The sequence below is a fragment of the Triticum aestivum genome, chromosome 6B (assembly GCF_018294505.1).
Source record: "Triticum aestivum cultivar Chinese Spring chromosome 6B, IWGSC CS RefSeq v2.1, whole genome shotgun sequence".
Classification (NCBI taxonomy): domain Eukaryota; kingdom Viridiplantae; phylum Streptophyta; class Magnoliopsida; order Poales; family Poaceae; genus Triticum; species Triticum aestivum.
This window is the reverse complement of record NC_057810.1, coordinates 652,003,968-652,024,604: the sequence shown is the minus strand read 5'-3', so window position 1 is coordinate 652,024,604 and position 20,637 is coordinate 652,003,968. Positions and strand designations below refer to the sequence as shown.

General features: G+C 47.5%; 1 protein-coding gene across 1 annotated transcript; it reads right to left on the bottom strand.

Moving 5' to 3' along the window:
- Positions 1-7,680: 7,680 nt before the first annotated feature.
- On the bottom strand, positions 7,681-10,234 carry LOC123138515 (subtilisin-like protease SBT1.4). Its single transcript, XM_044558491.1, has one exon. It carries the CDS (start codon positions 10,136-10,138, stop codon positions 7,784-7,786), a length of 2,355 nt encoding a protein of 784 aa, XP_044414426.1. The 5' UTR covers positions 10,139-10,234; the 3' UTR covers positions 7,681-7,783.
- Positions 10,235-20,637: the final 10,403 nt, after the last annotated feature.

Here is a 20,637-nt window from a genome sequence, read left to right as displayed (position 1 = left end):
AATGCACTAGGGATGTGTACTCTGGATGAAGACACTCCTTTGTGTGACAATTCTTAACTCTACATATAATGGAGTCTTTAAGTAACACACGATGCATATAATAAAATACTAGCCAAAATAGATTTCATCGCTCCTCCAATAATTTTTCTTTTTTGTCCGGACCAAATATCAAAAAGACGGTGGGAGCAAGAACCAAGGAATATGGGAAATTTAGTTGGTGACACTAACTAACTCGAATATTCGAAGACGGTCACAATTTCATGAATTCGGTTTGTGCCAACAACAAATGTGGATAAATTAAATGTATACTCCTGGTCAGACCTCATTTCCACCTCCTATGACGCGGTTTCCTCCTCTAGGGGACACACCACTTGACATGTCAACTGTGTCAATGTGAAGGACCTATTGGCAGTGGAATCTGTTGTAGGCCCCATGGTCAACCAAACAGGAGAGAACAACGGTAGTTCTCTACTGTGGCACATCATTAAATGTTCTCCTATTCACACACACCTCACATTGGGCTTGCCTTGAATTCCGGCGACTGACTGCTACTTCTCGCATGACTGACTGCTACTTCTCGCATGACCCACTCGAGACGTCGATCACCTATAACTACTACACACCCCAGCATTCCCCCCTAGTACTCACCTCCCCGCCCCCTCCACTCTACTCATATGCCATCTCCCCTCGAACGCTTCCCTAGCCCTCTCTACTCGCATGCAATTAAATAGCTCACTAAAGTCGGTTGCTAGGGGGAGACGACTAAAAGAAAGAATTAAACTAAGTACTAAAGAGAACGGAAAATAAATACTAAACTAAACATAGAAAATAAACTAGAGAAATATGTGATGTTTTAGATGAGAACGCTGACATTTTAAGTGCGGTCTCGTTTGGCCCCGGCGCGGAATGGAGTTAAGTTTTTTGACGAACCACACATGCAACTAAGTCAGTACCCATATTATAGGATGCGTGCAATCTACAAATGGTGGTGGTGGTGGTGGGGGGGTCCCTCACATAACATTGTCTCTCAAGTAGCACCATCTTGAGACAACTCAATCTCCCTACTTCCCATCCCATACCTGTGGTGGATAACAGAAATGCATTGAGGTCACGAAGGCCAGACCGAAGGCTATGGACAACTGTGACTCGTAGAGTAGGTGTGTTCGCCTCAAGATATCAACATATGTCACCTGGAGGTTCTCTGTTTGCACAACTATCTACCAACTTCATGTGTGGCCTAAGGAGTTGAATGTCTCCAACTACATCAATGGATCAGACATCTCTAGTCACTATATTACCATAATGGCCAATAAAACACGAAGAAGATACACATAAATAAAAGACATGTATCAAATAACTGCTTACTAGACGACTGACCCATAGCCAACAATTACTCAAATAATATCACATATAAAGGGGGTTCAAGAGTTGTTACAACCCATCGGAGACCGTGCTGGGGCGGGAGAAGGGTGTTGATGGTGGTGATGGAGGCGGGGGTGATTAATGATGAATGATGGCGAAGTGGCGGCGGCCCATTATCTCGCCCCCCGGTGATGGTCCTTTGGCGGCGGCGGCTCCCTTCCGGTATTCTTCCAAGGTTGCAACAATGGAGATGGAGTCTTTCCACTGCCCCCAAGTGCTCATGATGTGGACGGCGGTTGGACATGGGGAGATTAATTGTGGATGGCTCGTGGTTGAGGATGAGGATAATGGCGGTGGCTAGGGTTGATGGTGTATATATAATAGCTCTTCCAAAGCCTCCTCCACTGATGTAGCATATCTCCTTTGGTCCAAGGGCTATAGGGGAGCCAAATCTCCCTTGAAGGCGAAGAAACTTGTAGGAACAATGGTGGACAAAATTTGCAAAGGTCCCATCTGAAAGGGCAAATTTAGGAGTTGTCTGAGCTTGGCACGAGCGCTGGTACAACCACACGCTATTGTACCAGACGCCGTCGAACGCTCTGGACTCCTCTAGAAAAATGGCTGTCATTTATTTATACGAACTCAGAATTTGACATTTTTGGGCTCGTTGGAATCGTATGAAAGACACCGATTCATCTGTGATTTTAGATCTTGATTTGGAGAAGTTCGAAAAATTACATTTTTTACTCTCCGATGTGCTTGGATGTCCTCCGTTTAAGTTCCTTTCATCATGCTAAGTCCATGGGAAGTCCTCATCACCTAAAAAACACACAAAGACAAAGAAAACTAATAAAAACCAATAAAGAATAAATATTATGTAATGCTCACTGTAAAAAGAGTAAACATTAGAAATCATGCATGTGGACATGTAAGTGCCTCAGTGGGACATGATATACAGAGATAATAGGCAACTAATGAGCTCTAAAATGTGTAGAATATGGAGCCATCAATAAGCTCCTCAGGACTCTCAAGAATTGGCACCACTTGCAATTCCTGCCTTCTTTTCTTATTATGACCAAATAAGTTTGTCCCCGTCCTTTGAAATATTTATTAAAAAAATTAAATTGAAATAAGAATGTAAATAGGATCACAAATTTTAATAGGTTCACACCAAATTTCCTGAACAAGGGAAAGGAACTGCTCATTATTGAACCAATTCAAATTAAAATGGAAAGTTCTTTTCTTGGGAGAAAGTGCCCTAGATATCCTACAGTCCATGACCAGCGGGTTACGATCAAATAATTCTCTAGGAAGTTTTCTAACATAGACCAAAGGAAACTGATCTTCCCAAGTAGGGGACATCAAGACCCTATCAAGATTTTCTAAAGTGGGAGCATCCTGGTTGTGTTTCAAGTATAAATCCCACCAACCTTGTAAAACTATCTCAAACACAAGGTATTAATAATGGCATTAAACATGTCGGAGCTACGAGATTAAGGATTTTTTTCTCGTCATTATGCCTTAGCACATTGAAGACACCACTAACCGCATGTCGCACCTCTAAATTTTTGCAAAAGGAGGCCAATTTAGAGAAGAATTTTATCATATGCTCCTCATGACCAGAAATGTATACTACCATAAATGCTATATCACAATCTAGTAGAATAGGGTGCAAATGAAGCTAAATCACATATTGTTCTTTCTTCATAGATTGGGCATTAAAGATATCAGTTTTCAAACCACACTCAATGCCTCTAGATTTACCATTGGAAGGTATCCAATCCTTAGAAAAAACATTATGAGGATCAAGTTTCCTAAAAGGTAGGGGGTACTTGCCCTTCATGGTCTCTTGAAGACCAACAAAATCCAGAGGATAATTCTTAATAATGTTAGAGAGGTATGATTTCATAACTTTTTTTAGTACCTCTACAATTCCAAAAACAACCTATCATTTGTATTTATTAGGTATTTTCCTTAATGTACCATGTCTGTTAGGAGGCAGAGCGGAACTGGAAGTAGCCTTTTGGCTCCTAGTACATGGTATACCAAATTTCAAAGCAGTGGAAATAATCACATTTCTAGAGTAAGTACCATTCTTCCTCCTGATCATAAGAGTAACGGCTTTGTCGTCTACCTCAATAGGATCAATCTAAGTTAAACACAAAGGGACCACGTTCCCTCTATTATCATGAATATGTAAGGAATTCAAAATTATCTTCATGATTTTTCATTTTCATATTTTTCCTAGTTAATTCCATCTCTGTGAGTGCAATGTTCTCAAAATCATCTAAAGGAATGTCTACACCCATTCTAGCAGCTTTACACAGGATATCCATATCAAATAAAGCAACAGAGGAATAAACATAAGTTGGCTTGTCAATATTATCTTCCAAGTTCCTCTTATTGGTTAATTTAGCAGCTTTGAGAAACACATGTTGCACTTTGTCATGCTAGTTATGAGTGCTCATCCTGCTAGGAACTTGAGAAGTAGTTGCAGCCCCCAAAAGAGTGAATCGGTGAATCATTAGGAGATTCCAACCACTGGAAGAGATGGCCAGTCACTGTAACTCAACTCATGTTGGAACCCAGATAACTTCACAGCAGCAACATAGCCATATCATTTCTTCATAGGAACAAGAGTAGAGGGTGCATATTCACAAGTAAGAGCCCAAGTGTTGTCAGGAGTAGCAGCAATCTTCTAATTATAGCTAAATTATTTTCCAGAAATCCACGGATTCTTGGGGATATCAGGAATGTAAGCATAGTTATTAATAAATAGTCTATGATCAGTAGGTGTAGGCAGAGTTATAGACAGTAGATTGTGCCTTCTTGCCATAATATCAATCAATAACTCATTATGCTTAAAACTTCCCTCACTAGGCTCCATCTGATGATCACCTTACCCTGGAGAGGGACAAAAACATTGAGTTTGACCCACATTAACTGACCCAGAGAATGTCATTTGCCTTCCACCCACATTTTTAGAAGATTTTGCATGGTTTTAACTGCCAGCATCAGTTCTGGCCCCTTTTCCTAAAGAGGAATCATTAATTCTATAATAAGTATCAAACCTGTCCATTTGAGCAAGGACCAAAACCACATATTCCACTTCATAGAAGAAATCATAAAAATCTTCACCCAGAACCCCTTTAGCTACATAAAGAACTTTTGAAGCATCCTTACAACCCAATGAAATTCTAGCACACTCAACCTTATGGACAGTAGCATAGTCTATTTCCATAGTTACTCCTACCAAAGAGCCAAGCTACTATAACATCACATCTTTTTTCTGCAGGTATGTTTCTAACTCTTAGCCAAGCCTTATTAAGAGGTCATTCGCTCCCACATTAGGAGACCAAGCAGATAGGCGCATCACCATTCCTTATGATTTGGAATGCGCACAGAAAATTCCATATGTTGTCCATAATAAAGCGCACATTCTTCCTTAGGATTTGGAAAGTGCATAGAAATTTGATTGGGGCTAATGCATCTAGCAGTACAACGCCATCTAGGGGCAAATAAATTATTAAAATATTTATCTATCTCTTTAACAGTAGCAACACCTTTAATAACCGTAATCACAACATAGCTAGAATTTTTCTTTCGCATGTTTACCAGCACACACATAAGGAATGTAAACGAAACCCAAGCTAGGAGACTGAATAGCGTAAACAGACGCTACACACTCCCAAGAAGCATAGCTTGAAAAATCTATCTAGTGTGAACAAGGTTCTTACATCTATCACATGGATGGTAGGGCAGCTAGCGGTGAAATGATCTTTACGGTTCCAGTTCAGGCAGGACAAGTAGTTGAGTTGATATTACCCCGTCCTCCAGCTATTGGCGCTTCGGGGTTGTGATTCGCCGCCACCTTTGTCGCCCCTTGGTGCTATCGCGCCTTCCCATCCGTCTTCATGACATGGAGGAACCGCCCGAGCCGCTAGAGCTTGGCATGTTGTCGGATCCTTACGGTGGATCTCGCTTCCAGACCATGTTGGGGTCGTGTTGGGAACCACAACCATGGTCCGAGTTGCCCCTATGAAAGTTGTCGTGCCCCCCACAGGTGCGCTGCCTGCCTATGGAACCGCCCCGCTCCCGCCTTGTCCACCATCTAAGCAGGCACATGAGAAGAGCTGAGAAGTGTAGACACAATAAGCTGACCGAAGGATCGACAATCACCAGCAAACTACCCCTTCCACCACCCAAACAAGTATCCCAATGGTGGAGCCGCAGATCTAGGATTTCCTAGAAATGGACAAAACATGAACGGATACAAGTGCGATTCGGATGGGGTGCATAGATAAGGCCCACCCTGCGCCCTCACGTTGTCTTTGTCAGGAACCCTAGGCCCTCATGGTGGCCAGACACACCCGCTCGTGCAGATCTAAGGGTACTCGTGCTCTCCAATTTTGGAGAACCCTCACATCTAATCGTAGAGCTAGCGTGCACTTCCATGGCTCTTGTTGCGGCACATGGTATCGGTGCCACATCATCTAACCGCCGGTCAACCTTTACCAAACATATGTATCATGCATCCGATCTCAACTACCTCGCCCTCCCTTAGATACCTAGCATCGACCGAAGGGCTGTTGTCGACACGGGGTCAATGGAGGACTAGATGGAGAGCATCACGACAGAGACTGAGCACGCCGTCGCGAAATGGGAGCTTGGCCTTCGTGCGGAGATCCGATCTAAACGTGACAACCCAGAGAGGTTCTGCATGGTGGGCCATCTTCATCTGCAAAGTTGAGGAGTTAATTGATGGCCATATAGTGACCTAAATTTTAAGGGATTGGCTAGAGAAGGGTGGCTCCGAAGCGAAACCTAGATCCTAGAAAAAGCACCCCCCGCCATCACTCTCTCGCCGCCGCTACCACAGGCCTTGATCACGGTGGCCGCGGGCCCACCTACCAAAGGCGACAGGGAGAAGTTGGGGCAGCAGCGGCCGACTGGGGCGGCGACGGCCGACTGGGGCGGCGACGGTCACGTCTGTCCGCGCGCAACGACTAGGGACAACGCTCCCCGGACGATTTGGTGGCAATGCCACTCTTTCATGATGGTGCCCAGCCGGTAGATGCGCTGGTGACGCTCCCATGGTGGATTTGTGTGTTGCTCGGTGGAGATCTGAGAAAGATCTGGGCCTGATTGGCCTGCTTCGTTGGCAGCTACTCAAGGGACTTCAAGCACGACCACATCCATCTCTTTTGAGCGGCAACGCCATCTGTGTGTAGGGTGTCAGAGGAGTCTGGCCCGGCTTCATCTCGCAGTCTTCTGGAGCGCCACTCGTCTGCCGGAGATGCCTGGCCTTGGCCTGATCTAGCGGCGGCTACGCTCGGTGTAGGCATGGGACGGCGATGGTGATCTGTCGTTCATGCTTCAGTTCCGACCACGTCGGTCATTGGGCTGGCATGCATGGGTAAAGCTCTCTCTGGTGAGGTGGTAGTCATCGTTGATGTGCTTCATCCTCGGTGTTGGTCCTTGTGGTGACCACTCTGGCCTACGACAATAGCTTCACTCCGGACTGTGATCCGGTGGTTAACTTTCATAAAAAGATGCAAACTATGAACGATAGCCTGACGCAGAGGGAGTTGTACACTGACAATGGTCGCATATCGTATGTAGCTGCTGAAATCGCGAAAAAATGGTGACAACAACACATAACTGTAGTTGATGGTGGTGCAACTCGAGCACCCGGTCTCGAGTTCCAGGGTGAAAGCCTAGGCCTGGCCCGAGTTGGTTATACATGGCAATGGCTATGTTTTTATGTCATTACATTGTTGTAGGCATTGTTCAGATATGCTTAGACTGGTTCTTCATAGTGAAAACCTAGATTTTTGCCTTGGGTGGTTGGATCCAATGACATCGAGGCTTGGGCGTCGCTCCCTTCCTGAAAGCGTTGATGTTAAAGAACTCGTTGTCCATGTGGTGTAGTGATATGGTTGGTGTGAGTACGGTCATTGTTGTAGTTTGCTAATCGCGGATTTGATCGCTTTTTCCCCTCATCTACGCATAGCTTTGGTCTTATATTACTTTGCTATTTGCCGGCGTGTTTTTCTCTGTGTGTGTGTGTGTGTTACGTTGGCTTTGGGCATCCTACCTGTGCAGAGGCGGGTGTGTGCTCATTATATTTGTATCTTCTTGATACTCCATTTTTGAGCCAATAAAATTCACCCTTTGTAAAAGAAAATGATGATCTTAGTTCATTTTCTTGGAATGACCTTATTCCCCTTTAGTTATTTTTCTTGATTTTATTTATACATTTTTTTTTGCGGGTGCTTGATTTTATACATTTAACAGTCAGGTAGTCGTACATGAGACTTCTCTTTGAAATCAAATATTAGACGTCTTGATTCATTGATCCCACCACACGAACTGAAACTTACAACAAATGACATAAACTCACACAATACACTGATCGCATTCACATCTCCGCGACCTGGCTCGTCGGCCAAGTGATGGCGATGGGGCTCGTCACCGTGTGCTCGCCGTCGCTCCACTCGATCGACCCAAACGTGTACTTCTCCGTGACGCTCGCGCCGATTTCCCGCGCGAAGGTGACCGCATACCCCTGTGTCTTCTGCGTCGCACTGAACCGCAATGTCTCGGGGCTCACCGTCACGAGCACGCCGTCCGGGGCGGTGATCTTGGCCCGGTACGTCGTCGTGGCGTCGCTGCCGACGTTGCGCACAACGCGGCGCTGTGTGACGACCGCCTTTTTTTTGTTCGAGGTGATCACCACGGAGAAGGCTGGGTAGTTGTGGTCACCCACGGAGGAGCCCGCGCGCGTCGAGCAGCTGGTGGACGAGCCGAACACGGCGACCTGCTTGGCAGTGTAGCCGAGTGCGCACAGGAAGGTGATGTAGTCCTCCGTGCCGGCGTCGTACACAAGGCCCGGGTCGACCGCGCTGTTGGGGCTGATGTGTCCGGCCCCGCGCGCGAACGGCGTGGACGCCTCGCCGGTGGACATGTCTCCGATCACGCCGCCGGCGTTGTCCATGTTGCGCGCGGTGGTCATCAGGGCGGACTTGATAGCGGCGGGGCTCCACTCCGGCCTCGCCTGCCGGAGCAGCGCGACGATGCCGCTCACATGCGGGCATGACATGGACGTGCCCGATATGATGTTGTAGTTCACTCGCCTCGTGTCAAAGTCGAGCTCGGAGGGCGAGTTGGCGCCCGTCCAAGCGGCGAGGATGTCCACGCCAGGCGCGGTCACGTCCGGCTTGAGGATCTCCGGCGCGCGGAAGTTCGGCCCGCGGCTCGAGAAAGACGCCATTCTAGGGGAAGGAGGCGTCGAGCCGACCACGGTGCCGCGGAAGATGATCGTCGCCGTAGGGGAAGTTTGCGTGCGTATGTACTTTTTAATCTTCTCGGCGGCAGCAAATGGGACGTCCGTGGCGGGGTGGACATGGGGGCTGGTGATGACCTGCTCGCCGTCTTCTTTGGCGCCGGTGAGGATTGCTCCGGCGCCACCGGCGAGCTTGACGGCTTGTCCTTTCGCTGCTTGAGCCGTTACACCCAGTTCGCAGAAAACAATCTTCCCGGCTACCTTGGCTGGTTTCAGCTTCCCCTCTTCGCACACTTTGGAGCCCACGTCCCCTCCATAGACCACTGGTAACTTGGTCGCGCCGAGCGGCTCGCCGGCGTAAAGAGTAGTGCCCGTGAAGGTCTCTCCGTTGCCGAGAACGACGTCGCCCGGGAATCGGCGGTTGAGTGTGGACGCGCCCACCGTCAAGAACCACGGCGCGATGTTCACGGCGGTGGAGTCCCCGGGGCCAGAGTTTCCCGCTGAGGCGGAGACGACGATGCCCTTGCTGACGGCGCGGAACGCCCCCACCGCGGTTGTGTCGCTGTAAAAGTTGTCGGCCAAGCCGGTGTCGCCAAGCGAGACAGAGATAACGTCGACACGGTCTGTGATGGCCTCGTCAAATGCGGCGAGGATGTCAGAGCTCGCGCACCCTTCGTCCCAGCACGCTTTGTAGACGGCAATGCGCGCGCCCGGGGCCATGCCGACGGCTTTTCCTCCGGCGTAGTCGAAGAAGCCGGCATCCGCGGCAGGTGAGCCGCCGGCGGTGGAGGAGGTGTGGGTGCCATGGCCGTTGGTGTCGAGCGGCGACAACGAGTCCTCACCTAGGGCGCGGCCGCGTGCAGCCTCCAGCCCCTTGTGGAAGAACTTGGCGCCGACGAGTTTGTTGTTGCAGAGCGCGGAGGCGTTGAACGACGGACCCGAGACGCACCCACCGCGGAACTTGCTGGGTGTCGGCGGCAGCGACGGGTCGGCGGCGAAGGATTTGCGGCCTTCCGGGTAGACGCCGGTGTCGATCACCCCGATGACGACGTCCGTGGCGCCGTTGGACGCCTTGAGCAGGCCGGAGGACGGCGAGAGGCCGAGGAAGGATGGCGTCAGGGTGGTGTGCAGCTGCTGCATCACGTCGGGCACGACGGCGAGCACGGAGCCCGAGGACGCGAGCTGCGCGGCCTGGCGGCCCGTGAGCTGCGCCGCGAAGCCCGTGGCGGCGTGCGCGTAGGAGTAGAGCACCCTCGGCGCCGGGCTGGACAACTCGACGGGGAGTTGATTGCGCAAGAACGCACCATACGCCCGCGTGGCCAGCATGCCGCGGCGCGGCAGCCGTGGCGCGTGCGCGGCCGCGACGTGCACGATGTAGCAGGACTGGGCCTCCCACGTCTCGCTCTCCACCTCCGTGGCCACCACCGCCACGGCGACGAGGACGAAGCCAAGCAGGACGCACAGGGCCGCGAATGGTCTGAGGAGCTCCATTGTCACTGCAAGAGGTGTTGGCGGTCAGCGGTGTGGTGGCAGCATGGACGGGGAGCACGAATAAGTAGGCAGCGCTGCTGCACGCGGAGGGAGTAGCTGCCGTTCCACGAGATAAACTCCCACATATTCTAGCACTGCATTATTGCGAGAGGCCGGCAGCGAGGCACTGCATTATTGCTTAGGTTATCTACATTATTATTCTTGGGAGTGTCTATCTAGCATTTGACTGATTTCTAATTGGTTATGATTCAAATTTCCTGACCAATGTTCTGTTGACACATGTATGTCCAGTTACTACCGATCTTTGTGTGTATTTCAATAACAACTGGTTGGGCTAAAATTGTGACCCGGTTCTCAACTAATCGAAATATAAACACAACGACGCGGCGACCACAAAGCACCAGACAACTAAAAGAAGAGGAAAAGCAGCAAACAGCTGACCTTGAGCTTGCAACCCACGAAAAGGCCCAAACACACATCCCAGACCTCGCCTTGTACTACCCCTCCCATCCACAGATGACAGATCCCGGCTAATACACAACCCCAGCGCATAACACAACCAAGAGACACCAATTACGGTGTAGACTAATGGCAATTACCCTCAAGAACCGAAGAAATTACAGTGTAAACCTGACACAAATTACAGAGTAATCAATCGCATACAACAAAGAGAGCACATGAATTACAGTGAAAATCAGAAATGGGAGATTACAGTGCAAAAATCACATGAATTACAGAGCAATTATATAGTTTACTTTAGGGAAATTACACTGGCAAAAATCTGAGGAAAATTACAGTGAAAATACCAAGCATATTACAGTGTACATTGAGGGAAATTACAGTGTAAATACTACAGGAAAATTAAGAGACATCTGAGGGAAATTACAGTGTAAATACCATGCATATTGCAGTGTGCATTGAGGGAAATTACAGTGTAAAAACTATACAGAAATTACAGTGTACATTGAGGGAAATTACAGTATAAGTACTATATGGAAATTACAGTGTACATTGAGAGAAATATAGTGTAATTACCACGAATATTACGTTGTATATTGAGGGAAATTACAGTGTAATTATCATGGATATTACAGTGTACATAGAGGAAAATTACGGTGTAATTACTTGCAGGCTATTTTCAGTGAACGATGCAAATTACAGTGTAATTGTCATGGTTGTTGCAGTGTATGTATAGTGCAAAACTGATGAAAACTACAGAGTAAGCTACTTCAGTCAGAAAGCACATGAATTACAAAGCAAAGCTACACAATTTATAGTGCGAACCTAGGTCTAAACCGGGGGATTACAGACCAAAAGGTCAAGAATTGCAGCAAATAATTCAGACGGAAATTACAAAGACACTAGAGAACAATACAGTGCAAAACTGAGGGACTACATTACATGGAAATACTCGGATATTACAGTGCAATTCAGAGCTAAAATCCACTGAAATTCAAGGAAAACATATAGAAAAAAATTGACACACATTAGCCGACCTAGTTGCAGTGCTAGAACGCAGGGGATTATGGAGGGAAAAAACCACGAACTACGAAGAAAATAGCACTGCAAACTCTGAAAGAACTCATACACAAAAGAAAACCAACTCTAAAAAAGTACTGCTACCTAAACCTGACCCTATCAGATGGTTGAAACTGCAACTGCAGGGGACAATCCAAAAGATTCAACACAGAGACATGCCTATCACCTGAGAAATCACAAACCCTCACCCTAGCAGAGCACCAACATATCAATCAAAAATTCATAAACAAGCAACCAAATAGCGGCTACAACGGAAGGAGCAAAACGAGCATGCCTGAAACGTAACAACGGAATCACAAAGCTAGGGGCTAACACACGAATACTAACAACTGACGCAAACACACGGGATCCACAGGAAACTAAATGAACCACGAAGCAGAACCAACAGCTAAATACTCAAACAACAACAAATTCTACAACACAAACGCACGAACGCCTAGATCTGGAAGCTACACAACCACAACCATGGCAAATCGCACATGGGAAGGGAGATAGACAAGAAGAACTAACCTGGGAAGTTGGGAATCAAAGAGAAGAATCAAGCTCCGGCATAAAGGGATCTCGGAAACGCCATGAACCCGATGGAATCGCCTCAACTTCTCTGCCGCTCGACCGCCTCCTCATATCGCTCCCTACTCTGCCCCTCTTCCCTTTCGAAACAGTACAACCCAAATGAAATGGGGAAAATTTTGAAAGGGGGAAAAGGAAAAGGAAACGTCACACACAGGGGAGATGGTAACGGGCAGATCCAAAATAAAACCGAGCCCGACAAAAGAAACCCGCGGCCGAAACAACTACTCTCAGCGCGAATCTCAGCGCGAGATCAGACGGGCACAAATTCGAGTGACAACGAATTGAAAAACAGTCGGCTGTTAAATAGCAAAACCGTTATTCTTTCAAAATTGGTGTTGTCTCGTTCCTTGTAAGGACGCCAAAAAGAAAATGCACGTTACCTCCATTTTCTTGGTGGCTCGTTTCCTTGTAAGAACGCATGGCGCCTCCATTATGTTTTTGGCAAGAAAATATGGGACATTGCTCCAATAGCATGTTGTCCTTAAACTGATTGTAGTGCCTGTCAACTGATCAACAGGTTCTTTTTTGCGAGGGCACAAGTATTGAATTAGTAGAGGTTAGTTGTACACATTTGGCGTATGAATGAAGGCATCAAATTTGTCAACTATACTCTTGTGAACTGTCGCTGTGAGTTGAGGAGCCCTAGCATTTTTTTTTTGCGGGATGAGGAGCCTTAGCATTGGAGGGACAGGAATCATTGTAGTGATGGATCTTCCTCTTTTTTTGCAGGAAGATGGATCTTTTTTTTACCAATCACAATGATGGATCTGGTGAAAGAGAGGGCAAAGAAAACCACTTTAGCTATACCTAAGCCACCTGAATTTTTTATTTCGGTCTGTCGGTTTTTGAAGCGTTGATGTTTGCTTTGAGATTCGGTGCCATTTTCTTTCTGGCGTGGTCGTTTTGCTGGTTCGGGTTGTGTTTCATCGACTGACCCCATACTAGTCAATCGATTTGTTCATGGGCTGAGCTCGTTAACCGTTATGAAATCTTGACCCATTTTCAGCTCAGCACAACTGTTGTACAACGTCGAGACTCGAGAGAGGCCGACTCCTTGGGTTTGTCTCTTCCCTTTATCTCCTCGGGTTACTCACCTCCCTTTCAGTATATCATCCTCTCCGTTCCCCTTCGCCTCTCTGTTCTTCTCCCTCTGTAGCTAGGTTTGTGTTTTTTTTCTATCACCACATACGTTTCTTTTTGTATTATGTGATTCAGTTGCTATTTTTTTTATCGTGTGATCCTGCCCAGCTGTTCTTGTAGTAGTTGTTGTTCTCCGACCATGGATCCTTGCTAGAATTTTGTTGTAGTAGTTGTTGTTCATTCGCCATGGATCTAAGCAATGAACTGGTAGTTGTTGTTGTTTATGTTGGATAGTTTTTTCTAGTATTATTTGTTGTTGTTTCATGCGCCATGGATCCCTGTCTTTTGTATTCAGATACATGTATGAGATTTGTATGTTGCTGAAGAATCATTTGTGCAAGTTTTTGTTATTGTTGATGCAAATTTTTGTAGCCTGAATATTAGAAGTTCTAACCTGATTAGTATCATGATATGGTAGTAAATAAAAAAAATAAATGGTTCTCATCATAACAATTTTTTTGGAATGGCATCCAAAATAGTTGTGCCCTGCATTTAATATTAGTTTTTAGTCTTGCGTAACCTTGTTCGTAGTATGGTTTGATCCACAGTGAATTACTTCTTGCTGGTCTTGTATTTCTGCAATTTCTAGGCCATGCATATGCAATTTTTCAGATAATTAGTACTGTGATATGGTAGTGAATAAGAATAGTTATGGCTCTGCCATTTCGTTCATAGTAGGTGCCATGGCAATTCATTGTGTACCCATTCTAGCATAAATGACTGGTAGTGAGATTCCTACTATGTTGCTCTACTTGTGTAATTGTTGCTACGCTCTAAATTTGTTCTTACAGAAGTTTGTTATGTGCAAGTTCTGAATTTCCAATCTGTAATTAATTATTATTATATTTAACATATGCAAACCTGTGTAGAAATGCATGCCAAGGTATGCAATTTATGTACCCTGCATGTGTAACTGAAGACTATTACTGACAATAGTACTTTCTGGATTTTGTAGATAATAGTAAAAATAGTAACAATAGTACCCTACATATAGCTAGGTGCAACTTAGAGTTGGAATGAGTGACATGGCAACAAAACTTATGTCTATTTTTGTTTTTGATTTTTGAATTTATCTTCAGGGAGGGTAATTGGCTTCCCCAAATCCATTCATGTAAAGAGAAGCTTATTTCAATTTTGTTTTTGAGTTTTGAATTTGTTTGTAGGGAGGTTAGTAGGCTTCCCAAAATTCATTCTTGCATAGAGAAACTTCATTCGATTTTGTTTTTTTCTTTTGAATTAATCTTCTGGGAGGGTAGTAGACTTCCCATAATTCATTTTTATAGAGACATTTCTTCCAATTTTGTTTTTGCCTTTTGAATTTCTCTTCGGGTAGGGTAATTCATTCTGCTCTAGTAAAATTTCTATCGGCTAACATCCTTGTACTTCTAGTATTGCTCAGTGCAACACTAGTCCTATGAATTTGCCCATTCAGATATATGTTATCCATACATTAAATTCAAAGGTGCAGGAAAGGAATTACAAAAAGTTTTTGCATATGACCTGCCTATCTTCAAGTAATGTTTGAACTGTTGTAAATTAAAATTTACTTACCTGAGAGTATAGCTTATTCCATAGTTAATTTTTTTCTTACTAATGTTCTTGTGAGCAAATGTTCCAACCTGAACCTGCAATTTTTAAAATCATAGTAGTAATGGCTTTTGATCTTTCTATAATACTGAGTTACGGGGCTACGATTTGATTGTAATACATCAGATTACTTCTATTAAACTTATGATAAGTATAGTAACGACTTTTAATACATGAACTGCATTCCTACAATTTTAAATTCTACACGATACCAATTTCAAAGGGACAATGCTTGTAGGCTTCTAGTTGAGTGATCAAGCATTTTCTATTTAGGTAATGTTTTGTTCCTAAGACTCTGCCTATCTACTATGGATTTGATTACCTTTTCAAATTATTCATTTTGTAGTATCCCTATGTCAAACTAGAGGTTTCCTACAACATCTCTGTTGCGATTCATCCATATGAATTTCATATATGGAGAAGATCAATTCAAAATGGATAAACCTGCTACTCAACTGGATGAGAAAGCTTGTAGGCCGTTCTTCCCACTTCTTCCTTTTCTTTCTCTTACTTATGATTTTCTTCCTACTCTCTGTTTGTTCAGATCCGAGCTCATAGTTTGTTTCTAGTGGAGATCCACGGTGGAGAAAGTGAGAATCCTTGTAGTCAAGTGTGTTTTTGTTTCAGTGGGTTTTGCTGCGACGGGTTAACAGGTCCAGCACATGGCTGTGTTTCTGTGTGATGCTCAGAAAGGCTGAAGTAGTCTGGGTTGTTTCTTCAAACTCGATTGACTCATAATTTGGGCCAGTCAATTATGTTTGAACGGAAATTCTATTTGTCTGTTTGATCAGAAATTAATAGTAGATCTAGAATTGACCGACGACAAATTCTTTTTTAGTCGACTGGCTACTAGCCAGTCCCAAAGAAAACAGACTTAATGATGCCGCCCAGAAACTTCCACCATCAATATAAGTCTATGACACACTTGCTAATATTTGGTTGCCTGATATTTTTTTGGTGTTTTAGGCGATTTGGATACGACTCGAGACTGGGCTGGACATTGGGACGACATGTCCGAACGCAGTGTCGCCGACGAAGGCGACCAAAAGATGGGAAAGATAAGACTTGTGGAGAGGAGTCCAAGGGTTAACCGGTGTTGGTGGTGGTGGAGGTCGTGGGTGTTTTCCAACTATGTGAAAGTGGGTTCAGAGCAATGGTCAAGGCAACAACGACTCAGAGGAGGGCAGCCAAAATTTTGCAAAAAAATAAGTTAATGATCAATAGATTTGGACAAGTATTTAGAAATGATATTCTCATACTCACACAATACAAGAACAAGTATATGTGAAATCTATCCTTTCATATTTTGTAACTAATTCGTGTCTTGTTTGTTGGATTAGGTCTATAAATGTTGTAATGGAATGTATATGTTGGATAGTGTAGGATAGGGTGGTGAAGTGAGGCTACGCAGCAACGACACCGCACGGTGAGTAGATCGATGGAGGCGGATGGGGATGAGGAGAGGGCAGAGGACTATATTGATGAGGGTGATTGGAGTTGATGTTTCTTTTTCAGTTAACTAAAGAATATGCTGCCCCTAACTACAGGGGTTGTTGCAAACTTAGAATTTGATGAGAGAAGAGTCAGCGTCGCAAATTGCCTAAATAATTGATGAATTTGCTCACACATGTTTTACAAAGAAGATCAATAACAAAACTACATAGGCGGTGCAACATACGATATACAAATCAAGACAATGCTTTCTAGGAAGGAAGTACATATGAACGCTTGTAGGTGAAGAGATGTACAACCACCATGAGTAGGCGACAACCTTAGGGCATCTCCAACGCCGACCCGCAAACCTCCCGCGACCGTGCGGACTACACGGTCCGGACCACGGAAGCCATCCAACGCCGACCAATATCGGTTCGCGGGGCGGTCCGGATGCGATTTGTCCCGCTAACCGAAGACAAAAGTGGAGGAGGATTGCGGGAGTCCGGACCAATCCCAATCCCGCTTCTGACTGCCCTGGCCCACAAAAAATGTCCGCACCCCCCTCCCGCGCGTTTTCGGTCAGCGTCGTTCCAGAGCGTCAGAGCCCGCATTCATGCCCGAACAGAGTGGACACGACCACTCACTGCTGCCGGCATTGAAGCGGCGCAACGGCCGAGAGAGTGCCGCCCGCGCCTCTTCCGGTGCCAGTGACTGTCGGGCGTTCAAATGACACGACGTTGCCCATCCGTCCGACTATCGCCCGCATTAATGGCACACAGTTGCAAAGGTATCTCTTTCGGGGCCACCCGTCCGTCCCTTTGCCGCCCGCCTGTCAGTGGGAACGACACCTATGGGATCAACGGGATCCCTATTGTGGTCGGCGGGCGCGGCATTGTGAGAAGAGCAGGTCTAAGAGCCAGCACAGAGGTCGTTTACCCAGGTTCGGGCCGCGGAGGTCGCGTAATACCCTTGTCCTTCTTTGGTGTGTATTTGAATGTTCTTGAGCTAGCTATCGAGCGTGACTTGCTCAAAAGTGCCGAATCCCTCTCCAGTATGCCTCAGGCCTCCTTTTATAGTCGAAGGAGGCGCTACAGTGGCACACAGGAGGTGGAAAGGATACAATGGCTATGCTTATCGCTTGTCATTACGGGACAAGCCGCATTAAATGCACCCCCTGAGGTGCCCCCTCGCTTTATTGCCGTCTCGCCCTGCTGCGACAGGCGTCCATGCAGCGAGGTGGGCAGCGCCATGTAGGCTGGCAGGCTGCTGAGTTGGCGCGGTGGCGGCGTCTTCACGAAGATCCGCATGCTACCACGCAGGTGCTTGCTGAGTTGGCTTCGGGACCGCATGTCGCCACGCAGGTGCCCACCTGGCTGGCTGGGCTGGCAGTTGCATGGGAAAGGCGGTGGGGCCTTGGCGCACGCGGGCCTGGCCGCGGCCCCGCTGATGTCCTCGGCAAGGGTCTTGCCGGGGGCCCCAGCAATGGCCTTGCCGTGGCGCCACAGTCGTCCCCGGCAAGGGTGTTGCCGGAGGTCTCTTCTTCTGGTCCTCATCTGTTCTTGTGTGATAATGATCTTCACAAAGATCTGCATGCCACCATGGAGGTGCCTCCTGAGCCTTGGTCCCAATGTTGTTGGTGATGTTCGAAACCTCGGGCTCAAGGGTGGCACATTCCGCAGGTGCGGGGCAAGTTGCCCTGGAAGGCCCTTACCGGGGCCGCGGAGGCCACCCCGGCAAGGGTCTTGCCGGGGGAGTCCTCCTCGCCCTCTTTCTCTTTGTGTTTCTGTCTTGGCGTTGCTTTGACTCTCTTGTGGCTTCGGCTTCCCTCCTTTGCCCTGCTAAGTGTGGCCGCAGGTGCGTCTCTGACTGCCTGTGCATAGGTAAAGGGGTGCAAAGTAGAGCCTCTACTTCTGTACGCCGACAGGAGCCCCTGGGCCTGGGCCACACATAAGGGCAATGCATTGTTGGGCCAGGCCCAGAACGGTGCGCGGGCAGGCGGGGGCCGATTTTTACCGCGGTAACTGCTTTGTCCGCTGCGCTTCCCCACGACTTGCATTGAATGCGTGACGTGGGGGTCGTGCGTGGGGTGACCGAAGCATGCTGGTGTGATCTTGCGGTGAACAGTAAAGAGGCGGCTTGCGTGTCCCTATAAGACCATAGGGTCACTGCTCATTTACTTTCTTCACCTTGGAACCGTCGTCCATGTTTCCCACTACGCCCACCCCTTGGCCACATATGCCGCATGCACGGCGCGGGGCAGGTGACAGGCGCGTGGAATATGGGATGACGCGCGCGTGGGTCGATACCCATGCGCCTTCAATTGGGCGAGGAGGGCGGTCGACAGCCTCGCCTGCTGCCATATTGATGAACTGGATTGGTTGAGAGAGGCGGACGAGCCCCGATCCCGCCCCTTTATAAGGAGGGGAGGGGGAGGGACGGCACCCCTCAATCCTTCGCCATCCGCCTCCTCCCATCTTGGCTTCTTTCTTCCTTCTCCTATGGTGAGAGGGTGCGCTGATACTTCGACGATGGCGGCGAGGGTCTCCGCTCGACAGTGCGCCCCTCCTCCCAGGAGTTCGTGGCGGCGGAGCCGACCACGAGGGGAAGGGGGAGGGGGCGAGGCCGAGGTCGCCGTGGCTCTCGGGGAAGAGGAGGACGGGGCGGCGCATTGGCCTTGCCTCCGCCGGTGGTCTCTCCCCCAATGGAAGGCCACGTCGGGGACCAGCCTCGCAAATTCTTCATCAGGCTGCGCCGGCCGGCGCGCCGTCGTCTCCATCTCCCTACTCCATTTGCTCATGAGATGGAGCTCGACCCGCTGCAGGCTTTGAGACCGCATATGAGGGGCCGCGGGAATAGCGACACATGGGCTGACGTTGATTTCCCAGCCCCTCATGTCATGTATCTCCGTCACGGCTGGAAGACCTTTGCTCGCATCCACAGCCTGACGGCGGGGCTCGTTCTCTATTTTAAACTAATGGAGAATGGCCTACTCTCCGTCAATGTCTTTGGAGACTTCGGTACTCGCCTAAAGTGATGCGTGGAGAGCTCCCCTGATGACGGAGACTCTTCCTCGAGCGAAAGTGATGAGGAGGACAGTGACAACGATGACGAGGGTAGCAGGCGGGAGGATGAAGGGTCTGACTAGGCGTCTGACCTGCCGTCCCCGGGCGGTGCCGGCAGCAGCAGCATCTGCACCGGGCCCCCTCTGCCGATGGGGCCGGCTCCTTGAACTTCTCGGGGTCGCCTCCTTGGGCGACTAGCGTGGGAAGGCCGGAGAAGGCGAAGAAGGTGGGTGGCGGGCCGTCAAGTCAGAGTACGATGGCACTGACTCCTTCGTAGCGTATTGGCGGACCGCTGCCTCATCTTCCAGCTCTTCTCCCGGCACCATGCTACCTCTTGAGCACTGCGTTGGTTTTCCCCGAAGAGGAAAGGATGATGCAGTAAAGTAGCGTAAGTATTTCCCTCAGTTTTTGAGAACCAAGGTATCAATCCAGTAGGAGACCATGCAAAAGTCCGTCGTACCTAGACAAAACGATAGCTATTCGCAACCAACACGATTAGGGGTTGTCAATCCCTTCACGGTCACTTACGAGGGTGAGATCTGATAGAGCAGATAAATAATATTTTTTGGTATTTTTGATAGATAGATGCAAAGCGAAAAGGTAGAAGGCAAAGTAAAAATAAAGCGAGTAAATAAAGTGATGGAGATTGATATGATGAGAATAGACCCTGGGGCCATAGGTTTCACTAGTGGTTTCTCTCAAGAGCATAAGTATTCTACGGTGGGTGAACAAATTACTGTTGAGCAATTGACAGAATTGAGCATAGTTATGAACATATCTAGGCAATGATCATGTATATAGGCATCACGTCCGAGACAAGTAGATCGAAATGATTCTGCATCTACTACTATTACTCCACTCATTGACTGCTATCCAGCATGCATCTAGAGTATTAAGTTAAAAACAGAGTAACGCCTTAAGCAAGATGACATGATATAGAGGGATAAATTCATGCAATATGATAAAAACCCCATCCTGTTATCCTCGATGGCAACAATACAATACGTGCCTTGCAACCCTTTCTGTCACTTGGTAAGGACACTGCAAGATCGAACCCAGAGCTAAGCACTTCTCCCATTGCAAGAACTACCAATCTAGTTGTCCAAACCAAATGGATATTTCGAAGAGACTTGCAAAGATAACTCAATCATACATAAAAGAATT

What these genes read in the sequence shown, in the direction of transcription:
- LOC123138515 (XM_044558491.1), bottom strand. Translation starts at nt 10,138, where the DNA reads ATGGAGCTCCTCAGACCATTCGCGGCCCTGTGCGTCCTGCTTGGCTTC.